Source organism: Ambystoma mexicanum, chromosome 3q (assembly GCF_040938575.1).
Source record: "Ambystoma mexicanum isolate Mex_15411 chromosome 3q, UKY_AmexF1_1, whole genome shotgun sequence".
Classification (NCBI taxonomy): Eukaryota; Metazoa; Chordata; class Amphibia; order Caudata; family Ambystomatidae; genus Ambystoma; species Ambystoma mexicanum.
Window position 1 is genome coordinate 448,309,378 of NC_090926.1, and position 24,151 is coordinate 448,333,528.

The 24,151-nt window shown below is 45.4% G+C and overlaps 1 protein-coding gene across 6 annotated transcripts in view; it reads left to right on the top strand.

Moving 5' to 3' along the window:
• The window catches only part of ARAP3 (ArfGAP with RhoGAP domain, ankyrin repeat and PH domain 3), a 582,982-nt gene that overhangs the window by 412,094 nt on the left and 146,737 nt on the right, over nucleotides 1-24,151 (top strand). For all 6 annotated transcript variants that reach the window (XM_069654121.1, XM_069654122.1, XM_069654120.1 and 3 more), the window contains 2 exons: nucleotides 10,333-10,531; nucleotides 14,395-14,458. In XM_069654121.1, coding sequence (XP_069510222.1) covers nucleotides 10,333-10,531; nucleotides 14,395-14,458 — 263 coding nt within the window. The remainder of the gene's footprint in view (nucleotides 1-10,332; nucleotides 10,532-14,394; nucleotides 14,459-24,151) is intronic.

The following is a 24,151-nucleotide window of genomic DNA, read 5'->3' on the forward strand; positions in this document are numbered from 1 at the left end:
GAGCCTGCTGTGTAACCGGAGCCTGCTGTAGCCTTACCTTCCAATCAACCTAGGGACTCCGAAAATGACGACACAGAGCCTAGTGAGACCCACTAGACTAGAAGAACAGCATTTTGAGAAATCCCATCTTGTTCTGGAACCTTTCTCACTGCTTCTTTAGGCAGACGATGCCTCTTGGGGCTAGAAGACCTAGAGGACTCTGGGAGGGAAACATTTTCAAGAGACAATCTTTTCATTTCAAGAGCATGTTGCATTTCCAATTCCCTGAGCTTGATGTCCTGATGTTTGGCTTCAGTTTGAGCTTGCAACCTTTTAAATTTAAATTCAAGTCTCATTTTCTCAAGAGCCAAATATTCTGGACTCAGTGATGGACCTTGTGAGGTCCCTGTGGATATAGGTTGAGGCAAAAGAGCCTGCTGAGGTAAAGAGGGGCTCCTATCCTGGGACTCCTCTCCCTCCTCTGACTCTTCTAAGACATTAGAGTTAGACTCTGAATTATCATCCTCATGATCAGTTTCCACATTCCCTTGGTTAGTAGGTGTGACAGGCCTACTACCCACACTTTGGTGATTCAACAACTTTGTAATCAATTCATTTGTATTTCCTTTAACAGGGAGATTCATGACTTTACACATTTCTTTCAGTTGATCTACTGTTAAAATGATCAGAGCTTCCTGACTGAAGGTATCCATATTAGGCATGTTACAATTGCTGTTCTAATGGGGCTTAGCCTTGTGAAGGTTTTAGTTGAACAAAAGCAAGCAGCTGAGTGAACTGGATCCCTAGTCTAAAATCGAAATGGCTCCTAGCACATCCGAAATTCCAACACCGGCTGCACAGATTACCCGTGTTTCACTTGCGGTGCAGACTGACCCCAAGCCTCTGTTAAGTACTGCAACATCCTTTGTGGCAGGTCTTTCTCTGGGTGTTGTAACCTGTCCCATGCAGAAGGCAGTTCTTTCTGTTGAATCTGGAAAGCCAGAGTCCAACGTGGCCTTCTACCCAGTGTTTGGAGAGGGAACACCATTATCAGCAATTACTTTTCAAAGAGGTTCTTCCAGTTGAACATGGAAAGACAGCTGTCTGACAAGTGTTTGGGGTGGAGGGGCTCTTATATCAATGGGGTCTCTCTTTCCAAGGAAACATCGCCAGACGCGGTTCAACCATATAGTATTCTTAGGAGCTCTTGGGGTGCAGATGGATTTTAAGGTAGTTACTCAAATACTACTTTTTATGCCTCTTGCAAGGATTCTGGTAGAGTGGGTGGAACAATCTCTTGTGGTCCCCAAGCCAATGCTGTGTGCTTTGGCGCATGTGGCCCGGAGGGATCTCTTCGACCTTTAGTGAATCGTCATCCCAAGAGCCTTTTCAGACAACAGGTCCCTCTGGGAACAAGGGCATCATGGACCACAGTCCCAGTCTGCCTTAACGACTGGTTGAGAGTTTGTTACCACAAAATAGAAATCTTGTGCTGTACCGAAAAAATATTATCAGATTGTTGGCCTAAATACCAAATTCAGGAGTCATTTAGACATCAATCGTGTTGACTTTATTGGTTTATATCGGACCGATCGGCTGTTACATTTTTTAGGAGGCTATGGTAGTAGAACAGTTCAGCTATGAGCTATCTTTTGAGTTGAAGCACTTTCCGTTGACTCTTACCGAAAGAACTGTGATGGAGTCTCTCCACCCTACTAACATTATTGTTTTGATTGGCTCTGGCTCCTCCTTGTGGGAGATTCAGTTTTCAGGGAACAGGCCAGTGTCATCAAGTGCTAACGGTGACTGGTCATGGCTTGCTGGAGCTCTTCATCATTCTCATTTAACAAAGTAATTGAGTTTTCCGATTCATCTTCAGTAGCAACTGTTCCTTGTCTCTTCTTTATTGGAACTCACAATACCTCTGACCTCTGACCCCAACATTCATTTTCTATATGTTCCATTTGGTTATATGACATCGATGTATAGCATATATCATATAAATTATTATATTTTTTGTCGATTGACATACCTCATGCATCCATCCCCAACCCTTAACTCTTTGTCTGTGATGATTTAAACCCAATGCCATGGTTATTATTTCGGAATTATATTTTTTGTGATCTTATTATGATGATACATGGACTGTTCTCCATGGATGCTATTTCCGTTTGGGGTTGGGTGCTTACTGTTGGACAAATTTATTGGCGTAATGATGTTGTATTTACCAATTGATTAATATAGGGATATACAATTAATTGTGAATACAATAGCCCTGTTTTGAGAAAGGCCAAAGAAGGCCGAAACACGTGTTAACTTAAAGGGCAATTTATTAAAATAGGTACCTAAACAACTGGGCGCTGAATCCTGGATCTTCTTTTTGGTGTTGTGCATAGTTTATGCCGGACATCCATGGGCTTACCGTCAATCCAGTGAACCGCGACCACAACCAAACTTCAATTTAAGGGGACAATATAGGTTCCCTACTCCTGTCTAATTGTTTGAACATACACCACCCATGTGGAGTAACAGCAGTACTAAATAATTTCTAAGCTTAAGTCGCCAAACAGACCAGCTGTACCCATAAGCCCAAAGTCGTGTATACTTTAAATCGTTTATGAGTAAGTCTGGGTCTTATTCTTATCGGCAGGTTGTTAGTCGTCGGCATGTCTATGATCAATCGTTAGTGGAGAAGAAGAGGGAACTGATAGCATTGATTAGGAAAATCAAGTGTTCTGATTCTCTCGACTTTGTAGAGGCAGCGGATTCGATCAAGAAGTTAAAACAAACATATATTACCTGGTTGATGCTTATTCGTACTCATAACGAGATGTAGAGCATATGCTTTGAATTTTTGGAATAAGAACTCCTTGGCATTGATCAAAATCGTCAATGCATTGGGCGTTCCCCAGTCAGATATTCAGCTCAATGCAGTCTCTGAAAACAATTGGGTTGAACATTTCTAGGCAATGTACTTTTTTGTGAGTCCTTCTGAAGCAGCTTTGAATACAGATCCCTCTGACTTCAGAGCTATCTGCAAACTTGCTTTCCCTGAACTTGTCACAAGCAATGAGTTTCTTGAATCGTGCCGTAAGTGGAACCTTCTGGTTGCTCTGGAAGATGCTGAAGTTTTCATTCGTAGTTTCAGCAATTCAAGGGCTCCTGGTACTAATAGATTGACTAATCCCTTGTTTAAGAGTGACCCAGTTCTGTGGTCCTCGAGTTTGACAGTTCTCTTATCGCAGGTGGCTCAATCTGAAACCTTTCCATTAACATGCAGATCTGTATTTATCATGCCTATTTTTAAGAGAGGCTCCCGGTCGGATCCTAAGAACTACAGGCCCATTGCCAATCTTGATGCTGACAGCAAAGTTTTTGCATCTCTTTTGCTGTCTCATCTTAATGGTTGGGCAAAGGAGTGGCAAACAGGTTTTAGTATTTGGAGACCAGTTTGAATGGTCTTTTCTCAGAATGCGTTCAAGACCTGGGTTGGTCCAAAAAAAGCTCTTCAATTCTTATAGCTGCAATTGACCTCTCTGCAGCATTTAACGCTGTTGATAGAGTACTTCTTTGGGTCAAACTGTTGCACTGGGGGATCCCAGCAGGTCTCTTATGGTTGATCATTGGTCTTCTCTCATATTCTAACATCCAAGTCAGACTCAATCAAGCAGGGTCGTTGTCTCGTAAAATATCGACACCCTAGTTACTAAGGGAGTCAGACAGGGATGCATTTTGGCTCCTTGCCTTTTTGATCTTTATGTTGCAGATGTTGTGGATTATCTTCTCCCGGCAATCCTTGCATTTCCAAAATGTGGTCATCTCAAAGTAGTCTAGCTGGCTTATGCTGACGACTTCCTATTATTTGACTGCACCCAGAAAGGCCTTAAGCAACTAGTGTACGTTTTTGATAATTTCACCTCTCTTCATTCGCTTAAAATGTACTCCGGGAACACTATGACAATGCAGTGTACCAGTAAAGGGAAGATGACTGCATTCCAATGGCATATTGCTGTTGATCGTTTGGAAAGGGTTGACAGTTTTGTTTATTGAGCCTTCCCAATTGTTTCTAAACCGCATAAATCACAATTTAGGATTGGCTGAATTGTAGGACTGTGGCAATGATAAATCAAGTGTGTAAAATTGACGACAGATACGTCAAATGTTCTCTTACTCCCCTCCTAAGATTTTGTGAGGGCAAGATAGTTCCCAAGATTTTATATGGGGTTGAGGTCTTTCAGCCTTGGGTAATTAACTATCTTCCGAAACTAGAAGGCCTAATTTGGCGTAGGGCCCTGAGAGTTCCCAACTCACTTCTCCTTGCTGCCATCAGATACAAGTTGGGTATGTGTTTATTGGTTAGTAGGGCCCACTGGAAAATCGTATTCCTTTAATGTAAAATGTTGAGCTCTCCACACGACTCCCTATATGTCGATCTTAATTCTATTGCCTAGACATGCTTCTGTGTCTTATGTAACTGTTTACTAACTAAGAGTCTTCTAACTGAGGGGGATCTTGTAGATAATCCTGAGAAAGTCAAGCAAAAGTTATACGATCAGGATTGGAATGGCTGTATTGAGGGTGGTCATAATTAAGTATCCTTGAACCATCTGAGATTGGAGCACAAAAAACAAGGTGAGATGGCTACTTATCTATCACGTTACCCCAATAGATTTGGGCGTGGGTCTTTATTAAGGTTCAGGTGGAACCTTTTTTTATACCAAAGAAATTCTTTTGAGATATGGTATGATCACTGGGAAGATGATGAATTGTAGATTTCGTGGTCTTCCAGGTGAGATCGAGACTTTGAAACAACTATTGGTTTATTGTCCTGCACACTCTGCTTTGCGATTTGTTTATTTAAATACATGTATATGCTCAATTTTCTCGGTAGACTGTGAGGTCTTTTGGCTTAACTGTATTGTTAGTAGTTCCTCTTCTATTGTACTAGCTATAGTCAATTTTATTAAATGCTTGAAATTAGGAGAGACTGAATGATTTAGGCATACGGAAATGAACCTGTTTTGTTCTGATAAGTATGGATTTTTGTTCACCTTATTGGTGTGTTTTCCTTTTGATTTTTTTTCTTTACTCATGAATAGCTTTTTTTATGTAATCATTGTATTAATCATGTATTTACGTGTTTTATTATTACTCTGTGGTTTCATTGTTAAAGGTTATTTATTAACCAAATGGCAATATAATATATATGTACTAAAGCAGTAAATCTGCCAGTAGAGGAGAAATATCACCCTTTCCCTCAGATCCATTGTATACCATAGTGCATCATCCACCAGACTCACTAGTGCTCAGTACCACTTTGAAGAGCTAATGCTCCTCTATCAGTAACTGAATACCTCCCTGAGAAGATGAGTAGGATAATTAGCGGGTCTGGGTGTAAGTCTGCAACTTTGGCAGCTTTTACCCTATGGCTAATGCCACAGCTCTTATGGTCCATTACAACAGATCACAATGAGAGGACATGGAAGCCCTGGTTAAAAATGTTCCACCAGAGCTTCAGCAGGCTTTTAATAAAATGCAACAAGAGGATAAGCAAACAGCAAAAATTATCTCGGCAAATAGCAGAAGCAGCGGTAGTCAAAGGGCCATGCCAGGCTTAGAGGCACTGGTTTCAAGCTTGAAACTCAAGCTACCTTTATAGACAAACCCCTGGATGATTTCATCCTTTTTGGAAAGGACGTTGATGAGGCTCTTTAGAGATCTAAGAAAGGCCATGACACTCCAGTCCCTAGGTCAAATTGCTGGCAGATGTTAACAACAAAGAGGGTCAGGAATAGCTATGGGTTCTTTTGATCCATACCTTTCTCTTATTCTACGTTCTAAACACGTCAGACCACAGGTAGTGGATGGTTTACTTCTGCCCAGCCGTAGACCTACACTCTTGGATCATGCCTTGGATCACTCCTACATCAAAACTGTAGAGGAAAGCCAAGAGGAAGAGGATAAAACCGCAGATGGGGCATTTTCTATTTCAAAGTGACAACAAGATCCAAGTCCCCTCCCTTGCCGCATCATTCACCCACGCATGGGAGGGGATAACTTTCAACAAGTGGGAGTTAGGCACTGAGGCACAAGGGTATTGTCAAACTTCTAGGCATGCCCTAAAATCTTCCTTCAGGCGTAACATGTACCAGGTGATCACAGCTGCCTTGCAGACCATCTAAGCAGTGCGCTTGCTCAAGATCATGAGTGGTAAATAGACACAAACACACTGAAACAGATCTTTGCAATATGGGGAATTCCATCAGTGCACTGTTTCCAACAGCCCAGAACACCAAATGCGCAGCCTTTGAATCCTTGTACCCACACAAGGGCTGCCTAGGGAATGCATTATGGAACAATTGGCATACGCTTTTCCCCCAGAATCCCCTACTTCATAAAATAGTGCACAACGTGATACATGAACAATTAACATTGATTCTCGTTGCATCAATGTGGGCAAGGCAAACGTGGTACCCCCACCTCCTGAAGATGGCGGTTCAACCATCAGTCAAACTCAGACCAACTCAGAACTTACTAACATACAAGAAGGGGCAGATATCTTATGCGTATCCACACAAGTTGACGTTTGCAGTACGGCTCCTGAGCTTATAGAGTGTGGCCATTTAAAACTGCCTGGAAGATGAATGGATATCTGAAAAGAGGTGTGGAAATCGACTGCCAGACCCTGCTACTACAATTAATGGAAGTGGTTTGCCATCTGTTGTTCAAAATCCTCGGTCAATCCAACAGATTGCACTCCAACGCCATTGCCACATATCTCCTATACTTACTGGACTCTGCATTAGTTTATAATTCCGTTAAAATCCATTACCAACTTACACCACTTCCCAACATAGAGTGTCATGGTGGAAGGATCCTGTTGAAGCAAATATACCCACCAGTCTCTCTCCAACTGCCTGGATAGGATCTTAATACAGTAGTGCAAGGGTTCAAGATTTCCCCTTTTGAGCCAATACATAAAGCATCACCTAAAGATTTCACTTATAATGTTGCTTTCATAGTACGTGTCATGTCTATCAGAAGAATTGGTGAACTACAGGCTTTATCAGTTACCAAACCGTTTGTCATGAATCATGAACATAAAGCGTTCCTAAGATCACATCCATGAGTTTTCACCAAAATATATTTTAAAAGTCCATGTTAACCAATCAACTGATTTGCCAGCTTTTTTCACTAACCCGCAAAGCAGAGCATAAAGAGCACTTCATGCACTCGATGTCAGAAGAGCAGTTATGCAAAACCCAGGAAATGCATAAAACAAGTCAAATATTTTTTTCTTTTGATACAGGCAGAGGAGGGGATCCAGTCAGCAAACTTACCCCCTCAAGATGGATTGTTAAATAGATTGTTGCATGCATTCAAGATTGCTACACGTTAGCACATGAGTCACTCCCATTTGCTCCTAGAGCCCATCCACTTGCATCACAGGTACAATGCTAGCTTTCATTGCTAATGTACTACTAGAGGACATTTGTAAAGCTGCAACATGGAGCTCTGTTCACACATTCACACAACGTTATTGTGCAGTTACAGAAGCCAGAGCTGATTGACAAGTGGGACAAGCAGTTCTTAAACATCTACATTCTACCATCCCTTTAATTCACACACCATTTTCTTCTGGCACTTCTTGCTGGTCTATACAAAGCAAGTGAAGACAAACATTATTTACCCAGTGTTAGGAAAGATTTCTCTTTTAGGCAACTTTCCCTCTATATTCTATGGACTCTCAAACTCTTTTGCTTTTGTTTTTTTACCCGTCCTAACATTTTGCAGAAACGTGAAGCCTTCAGCTTCACTTCCCTGGTCTATTTGCTCATTTTGTCGTGGGGAAATTGACTAGTCCTTCATACTGTTTCCCTTTTGTTTTTTTACTGTTTAACAGTACACACAGCATCTTACAATGCAGTTCATGGAGATACTTTTCTATCACCCTAAACCTTTTACACTGCTAGCTTTGGTTACTGGTTACTTTTATAGGTGCTTATGGACTAGCTGGTGATATGATATAATTGATATGATTGGTTATTTATAACATGCTTAATACCCAGAGGTTTCTAAACGCTGAGCCGGGGATCGAACTTGTGTGTTGCTTCGTGTTGTTTGGCTTCAAAGGCGAGCACGTTGCCCCTGAGCTATCCTCCTGAGACAGCAATTATATTTTTACCATTTGTGAAGTATTATTAATGTGCACATTCACGTTTACCAGCATGAGATATTTCCCTAGACATTTAGCCATAATGTTTCTGGGCCTTCTTCCTGCCTTCTCAGGTGAGCAGATCCGTAATATGGTCATGCATTGGCTCGCGAAAGCTGCAGCTTTCGTGGGCTAGGGCATGCCATTTGTTTGTGGACACAGGAAGTGGGTGGACTGCCTTGTCCCAGTCCACAAACTGTGGTGCTTGAAAGTCTGGTGTGCATGCATGAGTGAAACCCATAGTGGTCCCTGATTGGACTACTGCTGGCTGAGTGAGTGGTGCATATCCTTACCATTGGTGGGATGGTTTTTGTGATGGTCCTGGATTTGGGATAAGAAGATGACCACTGCAGCCATTCCAATAGCTCAGCAATGGAGCCAAGTGTTCAGTTTAGCCGTGCTGCCGACTGAACACCCATGGACGACTCCTGAAGACACCTGGCAACCTTTCCTGCAATTGCCCCGGGGAAGGCCTGCTGGATTACCTGATCCGAGAAAGGCCCTTGTCAGTGCTCTGGACCAACCATTCTCAACGTCTTCTCGTGCTCCTCCAGCCTTGAGCCCTCAGAATTGTCCCTGGACCACTCAGTAGACTGACCAGATCTGAATTGGGCTACTGTGCAAGAAGAGTTGCAGTTCTGCATTTTTGTCTGGAACTTGGGTGGTTGCCACCTTGTCGCTTTCCTGCAAATTATTATCTTCCTAGCATCACACCAGGGAGACCATACGCCTTCTGACGGAGCTCAGATTCTCCAACTATTGAAAGCCCTGCGTGGTGCCATTGCAGAACGCTCTTGTTTCTAGGCTGCCGCCTCAACACAGTGGCATCTCTGGCGTTTCCCTCGGAGGAGAGAGTGCAGCTATTTGGAGGAAGGTGCATCGGCTAGCTATGTCTCTATCCACGGCGGTTCGTGCCATCAAGTTGCTACTGGGCATGAAGTTGTCCTGCATTCACATGATTCTGTTTTGCAGACTACAGATAAGACCTGTGCAGGTGTTTCTGGAAGCCAGCTGGCTCCAGATCACAAGCAAGTGGTCAGACAGGATTGCCCTCAACCAAGACTTCAAACAAGCCATTCAGTGGTGGGGAGTACGTGAGCACCTTATGCAGGGAGCCCCGTTTCAGGTTCCCCCGTTCAAGGTGACGGTCACCACAGATGCCTCTGTTCACATCGGTGCAACTCCATAGCCCTCTTCTTCGTCTCAGTACCAGTGTGGTGTTTGGGGATATCTCAATTAAAGGAAGTGTGCATAACTCTGTGTTGATTCTTCCTCGTCTTGATACTTGACTGATATGTGTCTGTATTAACACTATACGACTGACATGTGTTTATTTCACCCAAATGTGGATGTGTCCTCCTAGTTGGTCTCTTCCTCATTTGTTTTCGGAGGACATTTTGGAGGGAAGAAAGCAGAAAGGGCAAATGGTAGCATACAAAAGCTTGAGGGATAGAAGGTGCATTCTCAAATGGGAATGGGGATACTATGTCGCACCTAAGGTCATCCTCTCCCCACTCCCCACCCCCCATGTTCCCTCCACAAAGGTGAACCAAAAGCAATTGCCTTTCCCTGGCCGCCTGAGAGGAGGATCCAGGGGAAAGGAAGTGAGGACACCCTCAAGTTTCTCGCATTACCCACACATACACTAAAACAGCAATACAGAAAATCAATTTGGATAGTCACATAACAATGACAGGTGAGGTTTACTGTAGATGCATACATGTTGAAGCATTGAAGACACAGCAATTCACAAGTAAAGGTCAAAGAAAGCTGTCAAGGAATGGAAAGATTGGTCAACATATACAACTCTAATATAGTGGTCAGGAAGGGAGAGCTTAGACTTGCTTTGCGTGTGTGACTTGCTGCCTTGTCCAGTTTGTATAACCTCTAGGAAAGCCATGACATTGATGGCTACTAAGCATGTGTTAAAAATAATAGGAATGTCTGATTATGGTATTATTCTTATTAAAGTATTGTGAAGGGGAATCAATGAATATTATTTCACTTCTTTGGAATCTGATTGGCATTGGTTGCAGTGAAGGTATGTTAAGTTCTCTGACGTTGCCAGTTGGTTGACAGTTGTACTGGATGGGCCTTTCAAATTTACCATTGTAATGTCTGAACTCCTGTCCATACAGTGGTTCAGCCCGCTCAGCTGTCACTGCCTGCTGGAACACGCGTTTCAGCGTGTTGGTCGGCTGCGCTACAAGGCCATGCTCAACCCAAGCCAGTGGAAGGAAGGCTTCTTCCTGCTGCAGCGATCCCACCTCTTCATCTGCCCAGAGGAGCATGGAGCGGCTGAGGATAGCGTCAACCTGCAGAGGCTCCAGGAACTTAGTGAGTATAGCTGAGCTTTGCTGTGGCCATCTCTGTGCAAGATGGTGAGTTGTGGCTGTAAATGAAGTCCTGCTGGCAGCATCACTCTTATCCATATTGTGCTCATTTAGTGTCAGTTTTTCATGTTATAAAACATTGTGATGTGTATTTTTAACTGCTCATGTTTTGCTGTCGGAGAATGGAGTCTTTTGATGGTTCATCTTGCTCTGGTGTTAGCGATCCAAATCTCAATTGTGGAAACAAACTCCTCATTCCAAGTGAACCCAATCCTTCACTGTGTGTGGGGAAATTAATCAATCTAAGTAAACGTAGATGGCATCAATCTAAGACACAAACATGTAAATTGGGTAATTCATGTAAACTATGTTTTATCGCAGCACTAGAGGCCATACACCAGCAGGGGTCTCTTTTGTGTGGTAGTTACAAATTGGCTCATAGAAAAAGCATTGGGCTTTCTGAAAAAGTGCCATGTGGGGCCACTTTGAACATTATTTCCTGGGCGTCTTTTGGTCCCCAGTAATTATTTCCAGGCCCTCTTTTAGTTCACAGTCCACCCCTGTGTATGATATATGTGGGTTTATCAACCACCTCCCGAACTAGAGGAACTGAGCTAAGAGCAAAAGTGTCTAATGAAGAATGGGATATCATTATTTTTGAACATTCTACATTGTCCAGGCAACATGTTCAAGAAGATAATCCTGTGTCAAGCGAGTTGGGGACCTAGTGTCTCCAAGCAGTTTCCTTCACCCACCACACGCTTTTCCTTTATGCAACTGACTGCCAGTTACTGCAGGGCCAAGCATCCCAGTGTATGTGTATGCAGCCATGCTGTAACTGCTAGTCAGTTACGGCATAGGCGAGGCCAGAGATGGGGAGTGCCTGATCCTCACCACTTCCCTCAAACTCTGCAAACTAGCTTTGGGAAAAATAGCTCACGTATTTCTAGGGAGAGAAAGCGGTTTCCTACCCCTCCACCTGTAGCTTCTGCTTATAAATTAAGTTGAGCCAGAGAAGGAGGACTCAGAGTGAAGTCTCCTCTCTGTTGCAAAAATTATACACTTTTCCCTATCCCCCCCTTACTTCTTCTCCATGTGTCAATTTCTTTTTTCCCCCACTTCTTTCTCCCTCTCTTTGATTATTTATTCCACCTCTATTTTCAACTCTTCCTTATTGCATCCGGACTTCCAACTTTTCCTCTGCACTTCTGTTAGGTAAGAATGTGTAGAGTCCAACTGGTGTGGGACTTATCTCTTGGTATTGGGTAACCCACCTTTTAATATAGGCCTGTACTACACAAGTTGGTATTGTGACTGAGCAGCCAGGCTTATCCTAGATGGGGTAATGTGAGCTGTAGAGCTGTACAATGAAAACAGTAAATACAGGTATCCAAGTAAACACTTACACACTTAAAGTTATAGTATAAATATTTATCTATATATATATATATATATATATATACACAAGAATAATTAGACAATCTTTCCCAAAGTTAGGATTTATTTTCAACAAGAGCAATAAAGCAGGTGAGTAACTTTTCATAGGTTATACATAATCCAGCACATTGCGTGATGTCATTTGAGGTCAGTAATAACATTTATTTGTGATCACCATTGCAATATTGAGTTATAAGGAGGGAAAAGTTATAGTTAGATCAGAACATACTTTGTACTTTGAAAAACAGTTAGATTCTCCCAGAGGGATGTAGGCAGTCTTTTATCCCAGCAATAATAGTGTTCAACAATAAAACCTGTAAGGGAACAAGCACTGCCAACGACAATAGGTTCAGAAGGGGGGCTTTATGGAGCCAGGACAGCCAAAGCCAATGTGATAGTTCAGAGTTCTGATGTTCTTTTCTTAGAAAATGTTTTAGAAAAGTCAGTAGTTCAAGTAGAAAATCACAGAAGCTCAAGAAGATCCACCCTGAAGAAGCACAAGCTGGGAGGCCAATGCATGTGAGTTGAGGTCAACTGATAAAAGGGTAAAATAGTACTCCCCAAGCGAGGAAGCACCACAATTGGAAGCACTTGAGAGAGAGAGGCTCTACAGCAATGGTTTCTCCTTGATTCAGTGGCCTTCTGTGGTTTTGACACCTTTTTCTCAGTGCCAAAGAAGAAAGAACAGCCCCAATTAGAAGTTATTTGATCCCTCAGTCCTGGACTCTGGTGAGGGGACCCTGGATGAAGATTCCCTGCTTCTGGATACCCACGAAGTTTGGGCCGGATTCTCACGTCCGAAGACAATGCACTTTATGATGGTCAGGGGTCCGCAGGCATTGGGATTATGCAGCCTTGAAAAGTCACAACAAGTCGGGGGGTGAGCCAAATGAAACCTGTCTCAAGGCTACTTGGTCCCACCAGCCCAAGGGAGGAAGTTGTCCTGTACGTGTCTTCCCAGTCAAACCGAAAACTGGGTCAGCAGAGCTGCAGGGCTTCACCGGGCACTTCACTGTCCAGGAGGGTGCGGGTGGTGTCTCTTCATGTCTTCTTCATCAGATGTTGTCCTCCAGTGTTCGACTCTGCCTCTAGTCCCAAAAACCTCACCTTTCAAGGAAGTTTCCATTCATTCACAGCCCTAGGCTGTCGATCACCCAGCAGGGTGGCTGTCCTGCTGGACAACCAGCCGACCAATCAGAACTGGATTCCCTCAGGCACACATATAGACAAAGGACAGGGACGCTTTGGCACCCTCCATCACACCCTGCTTTTCCAGACAGACTGGAGCCTAGGCAGGCTTTAGGGATGAAGCCAGCCAAAGGCAAAATGCACAAAGGACTCAAACCTAATTCAAACAACAAAGTAAAAGCCCAGAAGGAAGTAACGGACAAGAAATGGTGAAAAAAGAAGACGGGGCCATTTTTGGAAAATGGGCACCCTTCGGTACCGTACAGCAGCTAAGAAATCAGCCTGCAGATACATGGCAGAAGGTAGTAAAAAAGAAACAATTGCCACCAGACATTCAGGTTAGTTAGTGTAATAGAATATTACATGAGAAGTGGGATAAATGTGTTATTATGTAACCACCCAGCACTCCACATAGGGTGGTGTGTGCCTATGACAGGAGTCATCTTACTATTCTTGGGAACATTATTTCACCAAGGAAAATGTAGTTAAACATTAACAGAAGCCCAAGAGACTTCTCAGTGGCACTGCACAAAAGGGGATTTTTGTCACAATGCAAAAAGCAGATGCCTATGGGGTTTACCAGAATCAATGAAACAGTAAGAAACACACAAATCCTAGTCAGAAAAAAAACATAGAGTGAGAAAAAAGTCCCACTCACTCAGGAGTTAAAATCAAAAAGACCTGATTCCCCAAAACAGCTGGGGGTCTCTAAGGTTAAAGTGAATTGACATAGAAATGAAAATTCTCCCTAGCAACGTCTTCACACTGTTATTTCCATCCTGCCTTTCCTTCTTTCTTCACCTTCATCCCCATCCTACACCATTCTTTCATTCCATCACTCCCACCATGTAAACTTTGTCTTGTATTTCTCTGATGATTTTTCTCTATCCTTCGGTGTCTTTCAAGCATCACTGCTTCATTTTTGCAGATGCAGATTAATGTATTCTGTCAAAAGGAGTGATTGTTGCAGATCTCATATGACTTGATACTGTTGCACACTTTCCAAAGAACAGGAAATGCAATCACTATTGTAAAGAGCAGATGAGTTGCAGGAAGTCAGTCTTCTGTGCATAGGAACCGTGAATCTCCATGTAAGCATTCAATTGGTGTCTTCTCTGGAATATGTTCAGCATCGGCCTAACTCTGGATCACATGACCACAGAGGCCAAGCAGTCACAGATCTAGGAAGTAAAGATAAAAATGTGTTAATTTTATGTTTGTTTAATTTTCTTTTGGAACCAGCTGTTGCCACCCAAACAGAAAACTCAGACAAGAAGGAGGTTCTGATTCTTGGAGAGAAGGGAAGGTAAGATCAAGTGCACTGAATTATTTTGAATGTCAGTCTAAATGCCTCTGAAATCTTTTCCAGTGTTGGGCAGATGCAAATAGGTGTAAGATAATACAATCAAGTAAATGATTACTGTATTTTTTTTTTAGATCAATAGCTCCAGTCACTCTTGGAGAGGAGGAAAAAGCGACTTACAAACTTAGCATGCGTTAGACATCCCATAATTTCCCTAGAGCTCTGTCCACCTTTATGCTTACATACTCTGGTGTTTGCTCGTGAAAGGCTTTTTAGTTAGTGGGACAATAGAAGCTTCAAGAGTTTTGTTTGCTGTTTCTAAATCAATTGAGCCCTAATGATCAGAGTGAGGTACAGCTTTTCTTCTGCAGCTTCCAGTAACGACGTATTCAGGACATATTACATTTGAGCTAGAGTATCTTCAGGCAAATATGCTGACAGGTGTCACAGCTAAGAGATCAACAGATAACCTGAAACCAGACTGTAAGGTTCAAGGGTCTTTATTATAACAACATAAAGATAAGTGGTTAGGGTATAACTGAGGTTGCATATTAGAATTCAGAACAGCAGAATATAGTAAAGTGCTTTGCTGGACCATGGTCCTCTGTCCTTCCCTTCCTCCTTTAGAAAGCTCTTTCATGGCAGTAGCTATAGATGTCTTGATGTTTGCAGATGTCAAGATTTACGCTTCATGTTTAGGAAAGACCACCACCAAATATTTCAACATCCGATGACATCGATTTCCATTGAGAGGAATCAGCCTCTGACATCCGTTTCAGGATCATGGTCAATGCAATATTCCCTCTAAATATTTTTCTCTACGTCCGGAATGGTTGACTTTAGAGCACACATTATTTCCCATCAGGGCAACTGACTAACGAAGTAAGCCATTTTGTGAACATTTTTATTATTTTATGTATTTATTGTGCATTTGTAAGACTCTTACACATCAATTTAATTGGGTTGGGAACATAGGAATGAAATGCAAATATAGCAATTTAGAGATGGATGCGATCCTACTAGGCATTGTGAGCATTCAGAGCGTGCAAGTGCAGTAAGAGAGAAGGGAGGACGGAGGTGGGTAAGTGCTAGGAGCACCACAGAGAGAAGTGCTAGGGAGTATGCAGCTGTTAAGTGAGTAGGTGGGAGTGGTCAACTGCCAATAAATAAGTATGTGGGTTTAACTGTGATGGCACAGGTCAGTGAGTGCCAAGGCAAGTGCTGGATGCAGGCATAGGCTGAGGGCGATTGGGTGTGGGAGGCCAGGACTCGGGTAGACACATAAGGGCCCTGGTCACCAATCTCAGCAACTGTGGGATTTAGAAGAGGAGGTAGGAAGGTAAGGAGGAGGTGAAAAGGAAGGTGGTGAGGAGCTTCCAAAATTGTAGAAGATCCAGCTCAAGACGAAGTGGAACAGGAAAGCTATGCCAAAGCAGGGAGCCAGCTGGGGAAAGCGATCGGCCACCAGCACGCTGTTAACTGAAGTGCTTGACACACAGAGAGTTGGTGCCAGAGGAACGTAAAGATCTGGAAGGAGAATAGTGGGTGTCAGTTGTAGATAGCGTGGTCTAAGGCCCTAGACAGCCTTATCCATGATGCAGAGGGATTTGAATTAGATCCTTGCAGCAACCGGGAGCCAGCTGAGAGATTTTAGAGCTGGAGAGATGCAGTCCCTGGGCTTGAGGCCAAGGATAAGTCTCGCAGTTGCATAGTTAATGATCTATCCTCACTGAAAAGAGGTTAGAGGTGAATTTAGCCTTCCCCAAAAAGTGCAAATTCTTTACAAATGAGTGTAAATGGGGCATCTTCCAGAACTTTTTTCCAAAGATATTGGTTAAAAACTGTCTTATGTGTGAATCATAAAGAGAGCTCATCAATCAGTCCAAGACTTCAAGGTTTACACAGTACCTAGAAAATATACTCCTGTGCACAGAACAATGTGTATGCACAAAAACATTGTATGCTCACTATAAACAATAGTTTTATTTGTGGCTATTATTTTTTTGGCACTGCTCCAAGACAATGCACAACATGTGTTATGCCACTGGAAAAAAACACTTGTGTATTACAAAAACAAATATTGCTTATCACAACTGATGTGGCTGGGGAAAAAAATCAGACGTGATACATTATTTGTAAGATGAAACAATGGCAGCTCAAAGAAATTTTCCAGAAAACATGCCAATAAGAGCTCATGTGCCACTTTCAGTAATTAATGGGTCAGGAAAATATGCCTCGCATAAAGTGTGTCAGGATGATAATTGCATCAGAATAACTACACCACAGAGTGTGGCAATCATAATTCCCATGCCACTGCTTGCCATCAACATTGCTCTGTCCTGTGAACAGAGCAGTGACAACACTTACTTAAAACCAGCCCTACACGGGGGGCGCTGTTGCGCCGAAGCAAGATGGCCGCCTAGGTGTTGAGCTCCGGACGGGGAAAGCAAAGAACCTTCGCGTTCAGACCCGCGACCCCACTGCATCCGCTTGAAATCGACGGTTCATCTCCATAATCCTATTCTCTGAAAGTTTCGTGGAGAACCACGCCCTCTGCGCCAGGCTGTGGCCACCTGGTCCCTGCTGGGACTCCTTCTGTTCGATAACCCGTCTGACGCCCCGTGGACCGCGGCCCGCCTGGCCACTTGAGGGTGCGGCGTTGCGGCCTGCTGCGGTGAGGGGCCTGCGTGACTGGGCTCCTTTCTCCCTGGTTCCCCGACGGCTGCCTCGCCCTGTTGGCCCGCCATACCTACTGCCATACCTACTGCAGATGCGCCATCCAGGGATGCCAGCGACACCTTTGCTGCGAGACTGCCGACACTGCTGGACTGCCGTCTGCGGCCCTGCGCCCACCCGCACAGCTTCTTCAAGCCTGCCACTCCTCCGCGGGCCGGACACCAGGTGGGGGGGTTGAGTGGCCCTCACCATTGGCGTCCCCCCCTGGCCAGACTGTGGCCAAACCGTTGCCATCGCTGCACCGGCCATACCCTCCCGCTCCAGCACGGAATAACTGTGTTCCACGGAACGGGCCTTCGGCGGCCCTTCCCTCCTCGGAGCGGTTCATCCTTAGCTGCATCCAAAGGGGAACCTGCCAAACCCGACAGCCGACACCTTTGGGGCGCCGATGAAGTGATCTCTAATTGCCACCACGGCCAAGGGAGCGGGAGCCGGGAGGAAGCAAAGCTCGCTGAATATGTTCGCTAAGACGCCCTCCAGACCGCCGACCGACCCTCCAGAAGAATAGCCCACCGCCTCTTCATCCTCATCCCCAGATGACTCGCAAAAAATGCTTGAGTACATGCGCGAAGGTTTCACCTCGCTTCATACCAAATTAGACGATATGAATGGTACCATCTCGTCGATAAAGGCTCATATCGAGAGAACAGATAGCCGGGTCGCTGAAATCGAAACAAGGGTTGGTACCACTGAGGATGACCTGGGCTCCCTCCGTGTGGCGGTTACCACTCTCACCAGTCGGGTCCTGGGGGTGGAGAAGAAGAACGACGATCTTGAGTCCCGGCTCCAGGTGAAATAACCTCCGCATTTTTGGCGTACCTGAGGACGACATTGGTGAGCCCATGGAGGAATATGTGGAACGAACTCTATTAACACTGCTGGATCGCCCCCAGCTTTCGGCTCAATTTGCGGTAGAGACGGCACACCGCTCCCTAACTGCGAAACCCAGACCTGGCGCACCACCCCGCCCCATCATTGCCAGGATCCTGAATTTTCGTGATCGGGATGCCCTCTTACGGGCAGCCAGAGTTAAGGGGGAGCTGCTCCTCGGGGGGGCGAGGATACATCTATATCCAGACTTTTCCATAGGGGTGCAGCAAGAGCGGAAAACCTTTCTAGCTGTGAAGAGGAGACTCCGGGACTTAGGAGTTAAATACTCTATGCTTTTCCCCGCAATGTTGAGAGTCGAACACTCTGATCAAACTTTTTTCTTCACCATTCCTGAGGAAGCTTCCAAATTTATCGACGAACACTTCCTGGGCTGAGCCGCTTATTCCCAAGCTGGAATGTATATCTAATCTGCATATTGTCGTGCCTAGGACGAGTGGGGAGCCCCCGCGGGCTTCTCCCCCTATGATGGCACCCCATCGTTGAAGTTCATTGGTTGCTGGTTTGTTCACGTTGCTCCTTTTATCCTATGCAATAGTGGCCCTGACTCATTGTTTCCAGAGGTATTACTCCTCGGCAAGACCCCGTCTTGGGGATAACTCTATAGTTACCACTATGTCCCCGAGAGTGGGTCCTCGGACTCCTTTCCCGCCCTTATCACTCGGACTCCATATTTGCCTCCCTAGATGGTGTATTGGGACTCATGGCTGCTTCCCTCCTGCTCACTTGTTTTATTCCCCACGTGCCATGACTCCCTCTGCTACCTGTTTATGCCTCGTATGCTATGGTTAATAATATTAGATTGCATACTCTCCTCATGCACTCCCCAGTCCGGTGCGCCACTGCCCGGCAGTTAGCAGTCCCCCAGGCGTAGATGCCTAGAATTTCTTGGTTGATGTGGGTTTATTTGGGTCTCGTCCTTCCGATTGGGGGAGGGATGTGGGTGGTGGGAGGGGGTGGGTATGTTATAGTTAGAAAAGTCTTGACGACCACTAGAGGCGCCCCATGCACTGTGGTAATGTTTTTTGAGTACACTTAAGGGGCCCCGCACACCGCAGGATCCACTAGCTCCCTGTGGTTGGCGCCCCCGTGGCAGGAATACAAGCAGTACTCGCGCGAGTATGGCTAACAGTGATGTGACCTTCATGAGCTGGAATATTCAGGGGTTGGGCAATCACAGAAAGATGAGACAGGTACAGCTACATGCTGAACGTCATGGGGTGAAGATTCCATGCTTACAGGAAACCCATGCTCAATCGGAGCAGTGCGAGCGGTTTGCTAGGCAATGGGGGCCCCAGAGGTACTATACTAATTATTCAACGCAAAGCCGTGGCACCCTCACTCTGATACACAAGAGCCTGAACTTCACATGCCACCACTCGCATATCGATCCTCTGGGCAGATACGTGTTCATTGCTGGCAGATTGCTCCACCAAGAGATAGCCATCCTGAATATATATCGTCCTAATACCGACGACACTGAATTTTACCTGCACCTAGCTGCCCTCCTCGAAAGTTACCCCCTACTTCCGATATTATGGGTGGGCGATTTCAATACCATACTAGATGTAACCCTAGATAGGTCGGGCACCAGACCTCGCCAGCTCTCCAAGGCAGCCTACACTATCCTTACATCCCTCCCTCGGCTGGCACTTGTGGATGTATGGCATCTAATGAACCCTGATTCCCGCACGTTCTCCTTCTACTCTTCGGTCCACGATTCCCACTCCAGGATAGACAGATGGCTAATAACGGACACATTGGTCAGATCTGTGTCCCACTTGGCTATCCTTCCTAGGACGATCGCGGACCATTCGCCGGTACTCTTATCCCTAAACTGGGGTCCTGATGCCGAAAAAGCTAGGCTGTGGAGGTTAGGACCATACGCGCTTCTGGACCAGGCCTTCACAACCGAACTCAAATCCTCCATTGAGGAATTTTTTGAGATTAATACAGGTTCGGTAACATCGCATGCTGTCCTGTGGGAGTCGTTCAAAGCGTACGTGAGGGGGATGGCCATATCCAAGTGCTGCGGCATCCTTAAGGTAATCCGCTCAGACATCGTGGCCAGTGAAACGGCCCTGGCTATCCTTGAATCCCAATATGCTCACGACCATTCCCCAGCTACCCTGGCTGCGCTGGGTTCCGAGCTGGACAGGTTTCGTGACCTTGCCCAGCGTAAGGTTAAATTCCTAGACTCCCCCCAGGCAGTGAGGAAATACGGTGAGGGCGAACGCCCGGGTCGCTTGCTAGCCAGGCTGTTGCACCGGGAGTTCGGTGCCCCCCATATCCCGGCGATAGTGAGACCCGATGGCTCGCTCGCCACCTCCCCCCAGGACATCAACTCCCAGTTTCAGTTATTCTATACCTCCTTGTACTCTGCCCCCGCTGGTCCCCAAGACCCGGAAATTGATTCCTACTTGGAGGCCCTCCCCCTCTAAGTGCCGTCCTCCGAAACCAGCCTACTCCTGGAGAGACCGTTTACTTCTGATGAGCTTGATGAGGCCATTGCATTGCTGGCATCGGGGAAGGCCCCTGGCCCCGACGTGCTCCCCATGGATTTTTATAAACGGTATAAGTTGATCCTGATCCCGCAGCTATTGGCCCTGTGGGAGGAATCATGTGAAAAGGGTATTCTTCCTCCATCTCTCCGAGAAGTGCTGATAACAGTGCTCCTTAAGCCGGGTAAGCCCCCCACTCAGTGTGGCTCATATCGATCGCTGTCTCTGATTAACAGCGATGTTAAAATATATGCTAAACTGCTGGCCAACCGCCTAGCCCCACATATGCCGCACATTATTCACCCCGACCAGGCGGGATTTGTCCCGGGTAGATCTACATCCCTGAATTTGAGGAGACTCTTCAATGTAATTAGCAGAATCAGTCCCACCACGCAGGCGGTTGCAGCCACCCTAGACATGCAGAAGGCCTTCGACTGAGTCTCGTGGAGGTATCTATGGCGAGTTCTTGAGAGGTGCGGGTTCGGCCCCAATTCACGTGCGTGGGTCGGGTTACTCTACATTTCCCCGTCGGCCAGGGTTCGAACCGAGGACAGATGCTCTGCCCCCTTTCAGATATCCAGAGGCACACAACAGGGTTGCCCCTTCTCCCCCCTCATATTTGCCATTGCAATGGAACCCTTTGCGGACATGGTACGCCAATCCCACTCGCATAGGGGCCTACGCACGACCGGCCAATCCAATGTGATTTCCCTATATGCGGATGACGCTCTTCTCTATATCCGGTCTCCCAACTCTAATCTCGCCCCCATGTTAGCGGATGTGGCTCGCTTTGGGGACATATCTGGCCTTAAAATAAATTGTTCCAAGTCCACTTTATTCCCACTAACAGATTCCACACAACCTCCCGCAGACTTATATGGCTTCAACTGGTCGCCATCCAGCATCACCTACCTGGGGGTGGTGGTTTCCCGCCACGTGGCCAAGCTCCGCGAGGACAATTATCAGACTTATTTAATTAGCCTTGCGGTGAAGGCTTCCAGCTGGTCCCCATTTCACTAGCAGGCAGGATTGGAATCCTTAAAATGGTGGTATTACCCCAACTTCTGTATCGTTTTACCAACCTCCCTGTGTGGCCTGGGGATGTTTTTTTCAAAAAGCTGCTTCAGATAACCAACACCTTTCTATGGCATTCGGGAGCTGTTCGCCTTAAACTCTCCACATTGACCACCCCCAAAGAACTGGGTGGGTTCAACGCTCCTGATTTCACCAGATACTGGATAGTAGCCCAATCACAGTTTTCATCGTACTGGTTTAATACTACTGATCCCCCCCTACATGTTCAGCTGGAAAAACTAGCGGTTTCGGACCGTGTGATAGGCTCCCTGATTCTCAAACCAGCACCCTCTGACCAAGACTCTGCGGACCCGGTTGCTGCCACATCCCTGGCGTTGTCCAAACTCTGGGCAATGGTTGGCAAGCCTCATCCGTTTCACGGTGACCTGCCGTTATGGAACTTTCTCCCCGATGTTCCGCATATCCCGCAATCAGTCGTATCACACTGGGTGGATGCCGGCTTCCTGGCACTCCGTGATGCCTATGAACGCGAGAACTTTGTTGAGTGGCTGGATCTTCCCCCACCTCTTAGAGGCCGGCCTTCAGTATGGCTACAATACTCCTCACTACGTAAGAATCTAAAATCCAAATTCCCTGATTTCCCTGCCTTACCCCCAGATGAGCCAATAGTGGCAGAACTCTGCTCCTACCTCTCCTTTAGGGGAAAAGTGTCGAGGCTGTACTCATTACTGCAGAATAGGACGCCCCCCCTTTACAGGGTTGAAACGTGCATGGGAGGAGGATCTGGGAGTTGAACTCACTGACGAGAGATGGTCCTATATGTGTGGCCGCACCCACACTCTATCCTATAACACCAAATTTAAATGAATACAATTCAAGGTGCTACACAGATACCATCATACACCAGTAAGACTACATCGCTTGTTCAGCACCGTTCCTCCCAGCTGCCCCAGGTGTGGCATGGATCGGCCCACCTACATTCATATGCTATGACACTGCCCTCGTCTCACCCAGTTCTGGTTAGATGTCTGCTCCACACTATCAGATATCCTGGACTATACCATAGACCCCACCCCATTACACTGCTTATTTCATGACCTCCCAAAGCTTCCCCACGACTCTAAGAAACTTGCAGGCCTGGGCATGCTGTTGGCGGTCCGCTGTATATTATTATGCTGGCTCTGTCCTCGGGCCCCTACCTATGCACAGTGGCTCAGGTCAATGACATGGGTTCACGATATTGAGGAATGCAATGCAGCACTCCCACTCGAGGCCGAGAGACATTTGGTGGAAGTTTCGGGACTATATGGCTGCCATGGCCTCACCCACGAACTCTGTTGTGTCCTCCCCTAGGGGCTCCCCATAGGTGATGCTCTTTTTCTGATATAAACTGTTAATGTCCAGTCTGCTGCCTCATGTTCTGTGTAGCGTAACTAATGCATGATATGTGGCTAATAATGTATATTGTTAACTCCATTGACTCATTGCTGGTGCCATGTGGCGCCTTGTTTGTTCTGGTGTGTTGTCAAGACAAATAAAGAAAGTTTAAAAAAAAAAACAGCCCTACAGATAAGAGGCATAAATACATACCACCAAATTTTGCTCCCTAAAAGAGGAGCATATGCCCAATAAAAAATAGGGACTACAAATAATCCCAACAAAACATTAGAAACAATAAACAAATCGGAGTCTACCCACTGCTTCTACCTACGAAGTTCCACTGATATTTTTGAATCGGTGAGCGGCACAGCAAGAGCTTTACTGAGGTTTTTTATGGAGCCCCTTTGAAGAAAAGTACATAGGTATGTCTTTTAAGTTAATAGCAGCAATGCTCAGCAGTACAAAAGATGGAGTGCCTTCTCCGGTCTCTCTGGTTTAATTCACTGTTATCAGTTAAACAAGATTCATGGGAGGCTAAGCACAGAACATTGATTGTATTGAAAAGCCCACAACAGCTAAGCCTAGAAGGAAATATAAGGCACATTTCCCGAGACTGTTACTAGAGTTTACTATCCTTTAGTGCAAATAAACAACACATATTATTTACTGTACTGTACTGCCCAAAAACCTGACTGTTTTTTTTTTTGTATTTGCTGTTTTGTTCTTCAACCACAAGGAGTGTTCTCCTGTGCTGCTATTCTCTCCCCCTGGATGCTGTGCTGACCTCCAATTCTAGTTGAAAGAGCTCTGTAACGTATAAGGGATTGTAGCAGTAAAACACTTGCTTAGATGTTTGCTTACCCACAATACTTAGCAGGCTAACAATATTTAAAGCCTGAGCATGATATCATCAGCAGTTTAGTTCCTATGCACAATTGTTTTGCATTCCAAACCAGATTGTTAGCAACACCCCCCACCTATGGTGGGGTTTATACAAGTGCTCAGTGAAACAATGTTTGTGTACCAGAGATTTACTGTAGTATTTGTTAAGGTCTATGGCCATTCAAACTCTGAAAACTGGAAAAGCATGCATGGTTTGTGAAAAGCAATGCAGCTGTTTGGATATTCATTGCTCTAATGCTATGTATAAGAGTGC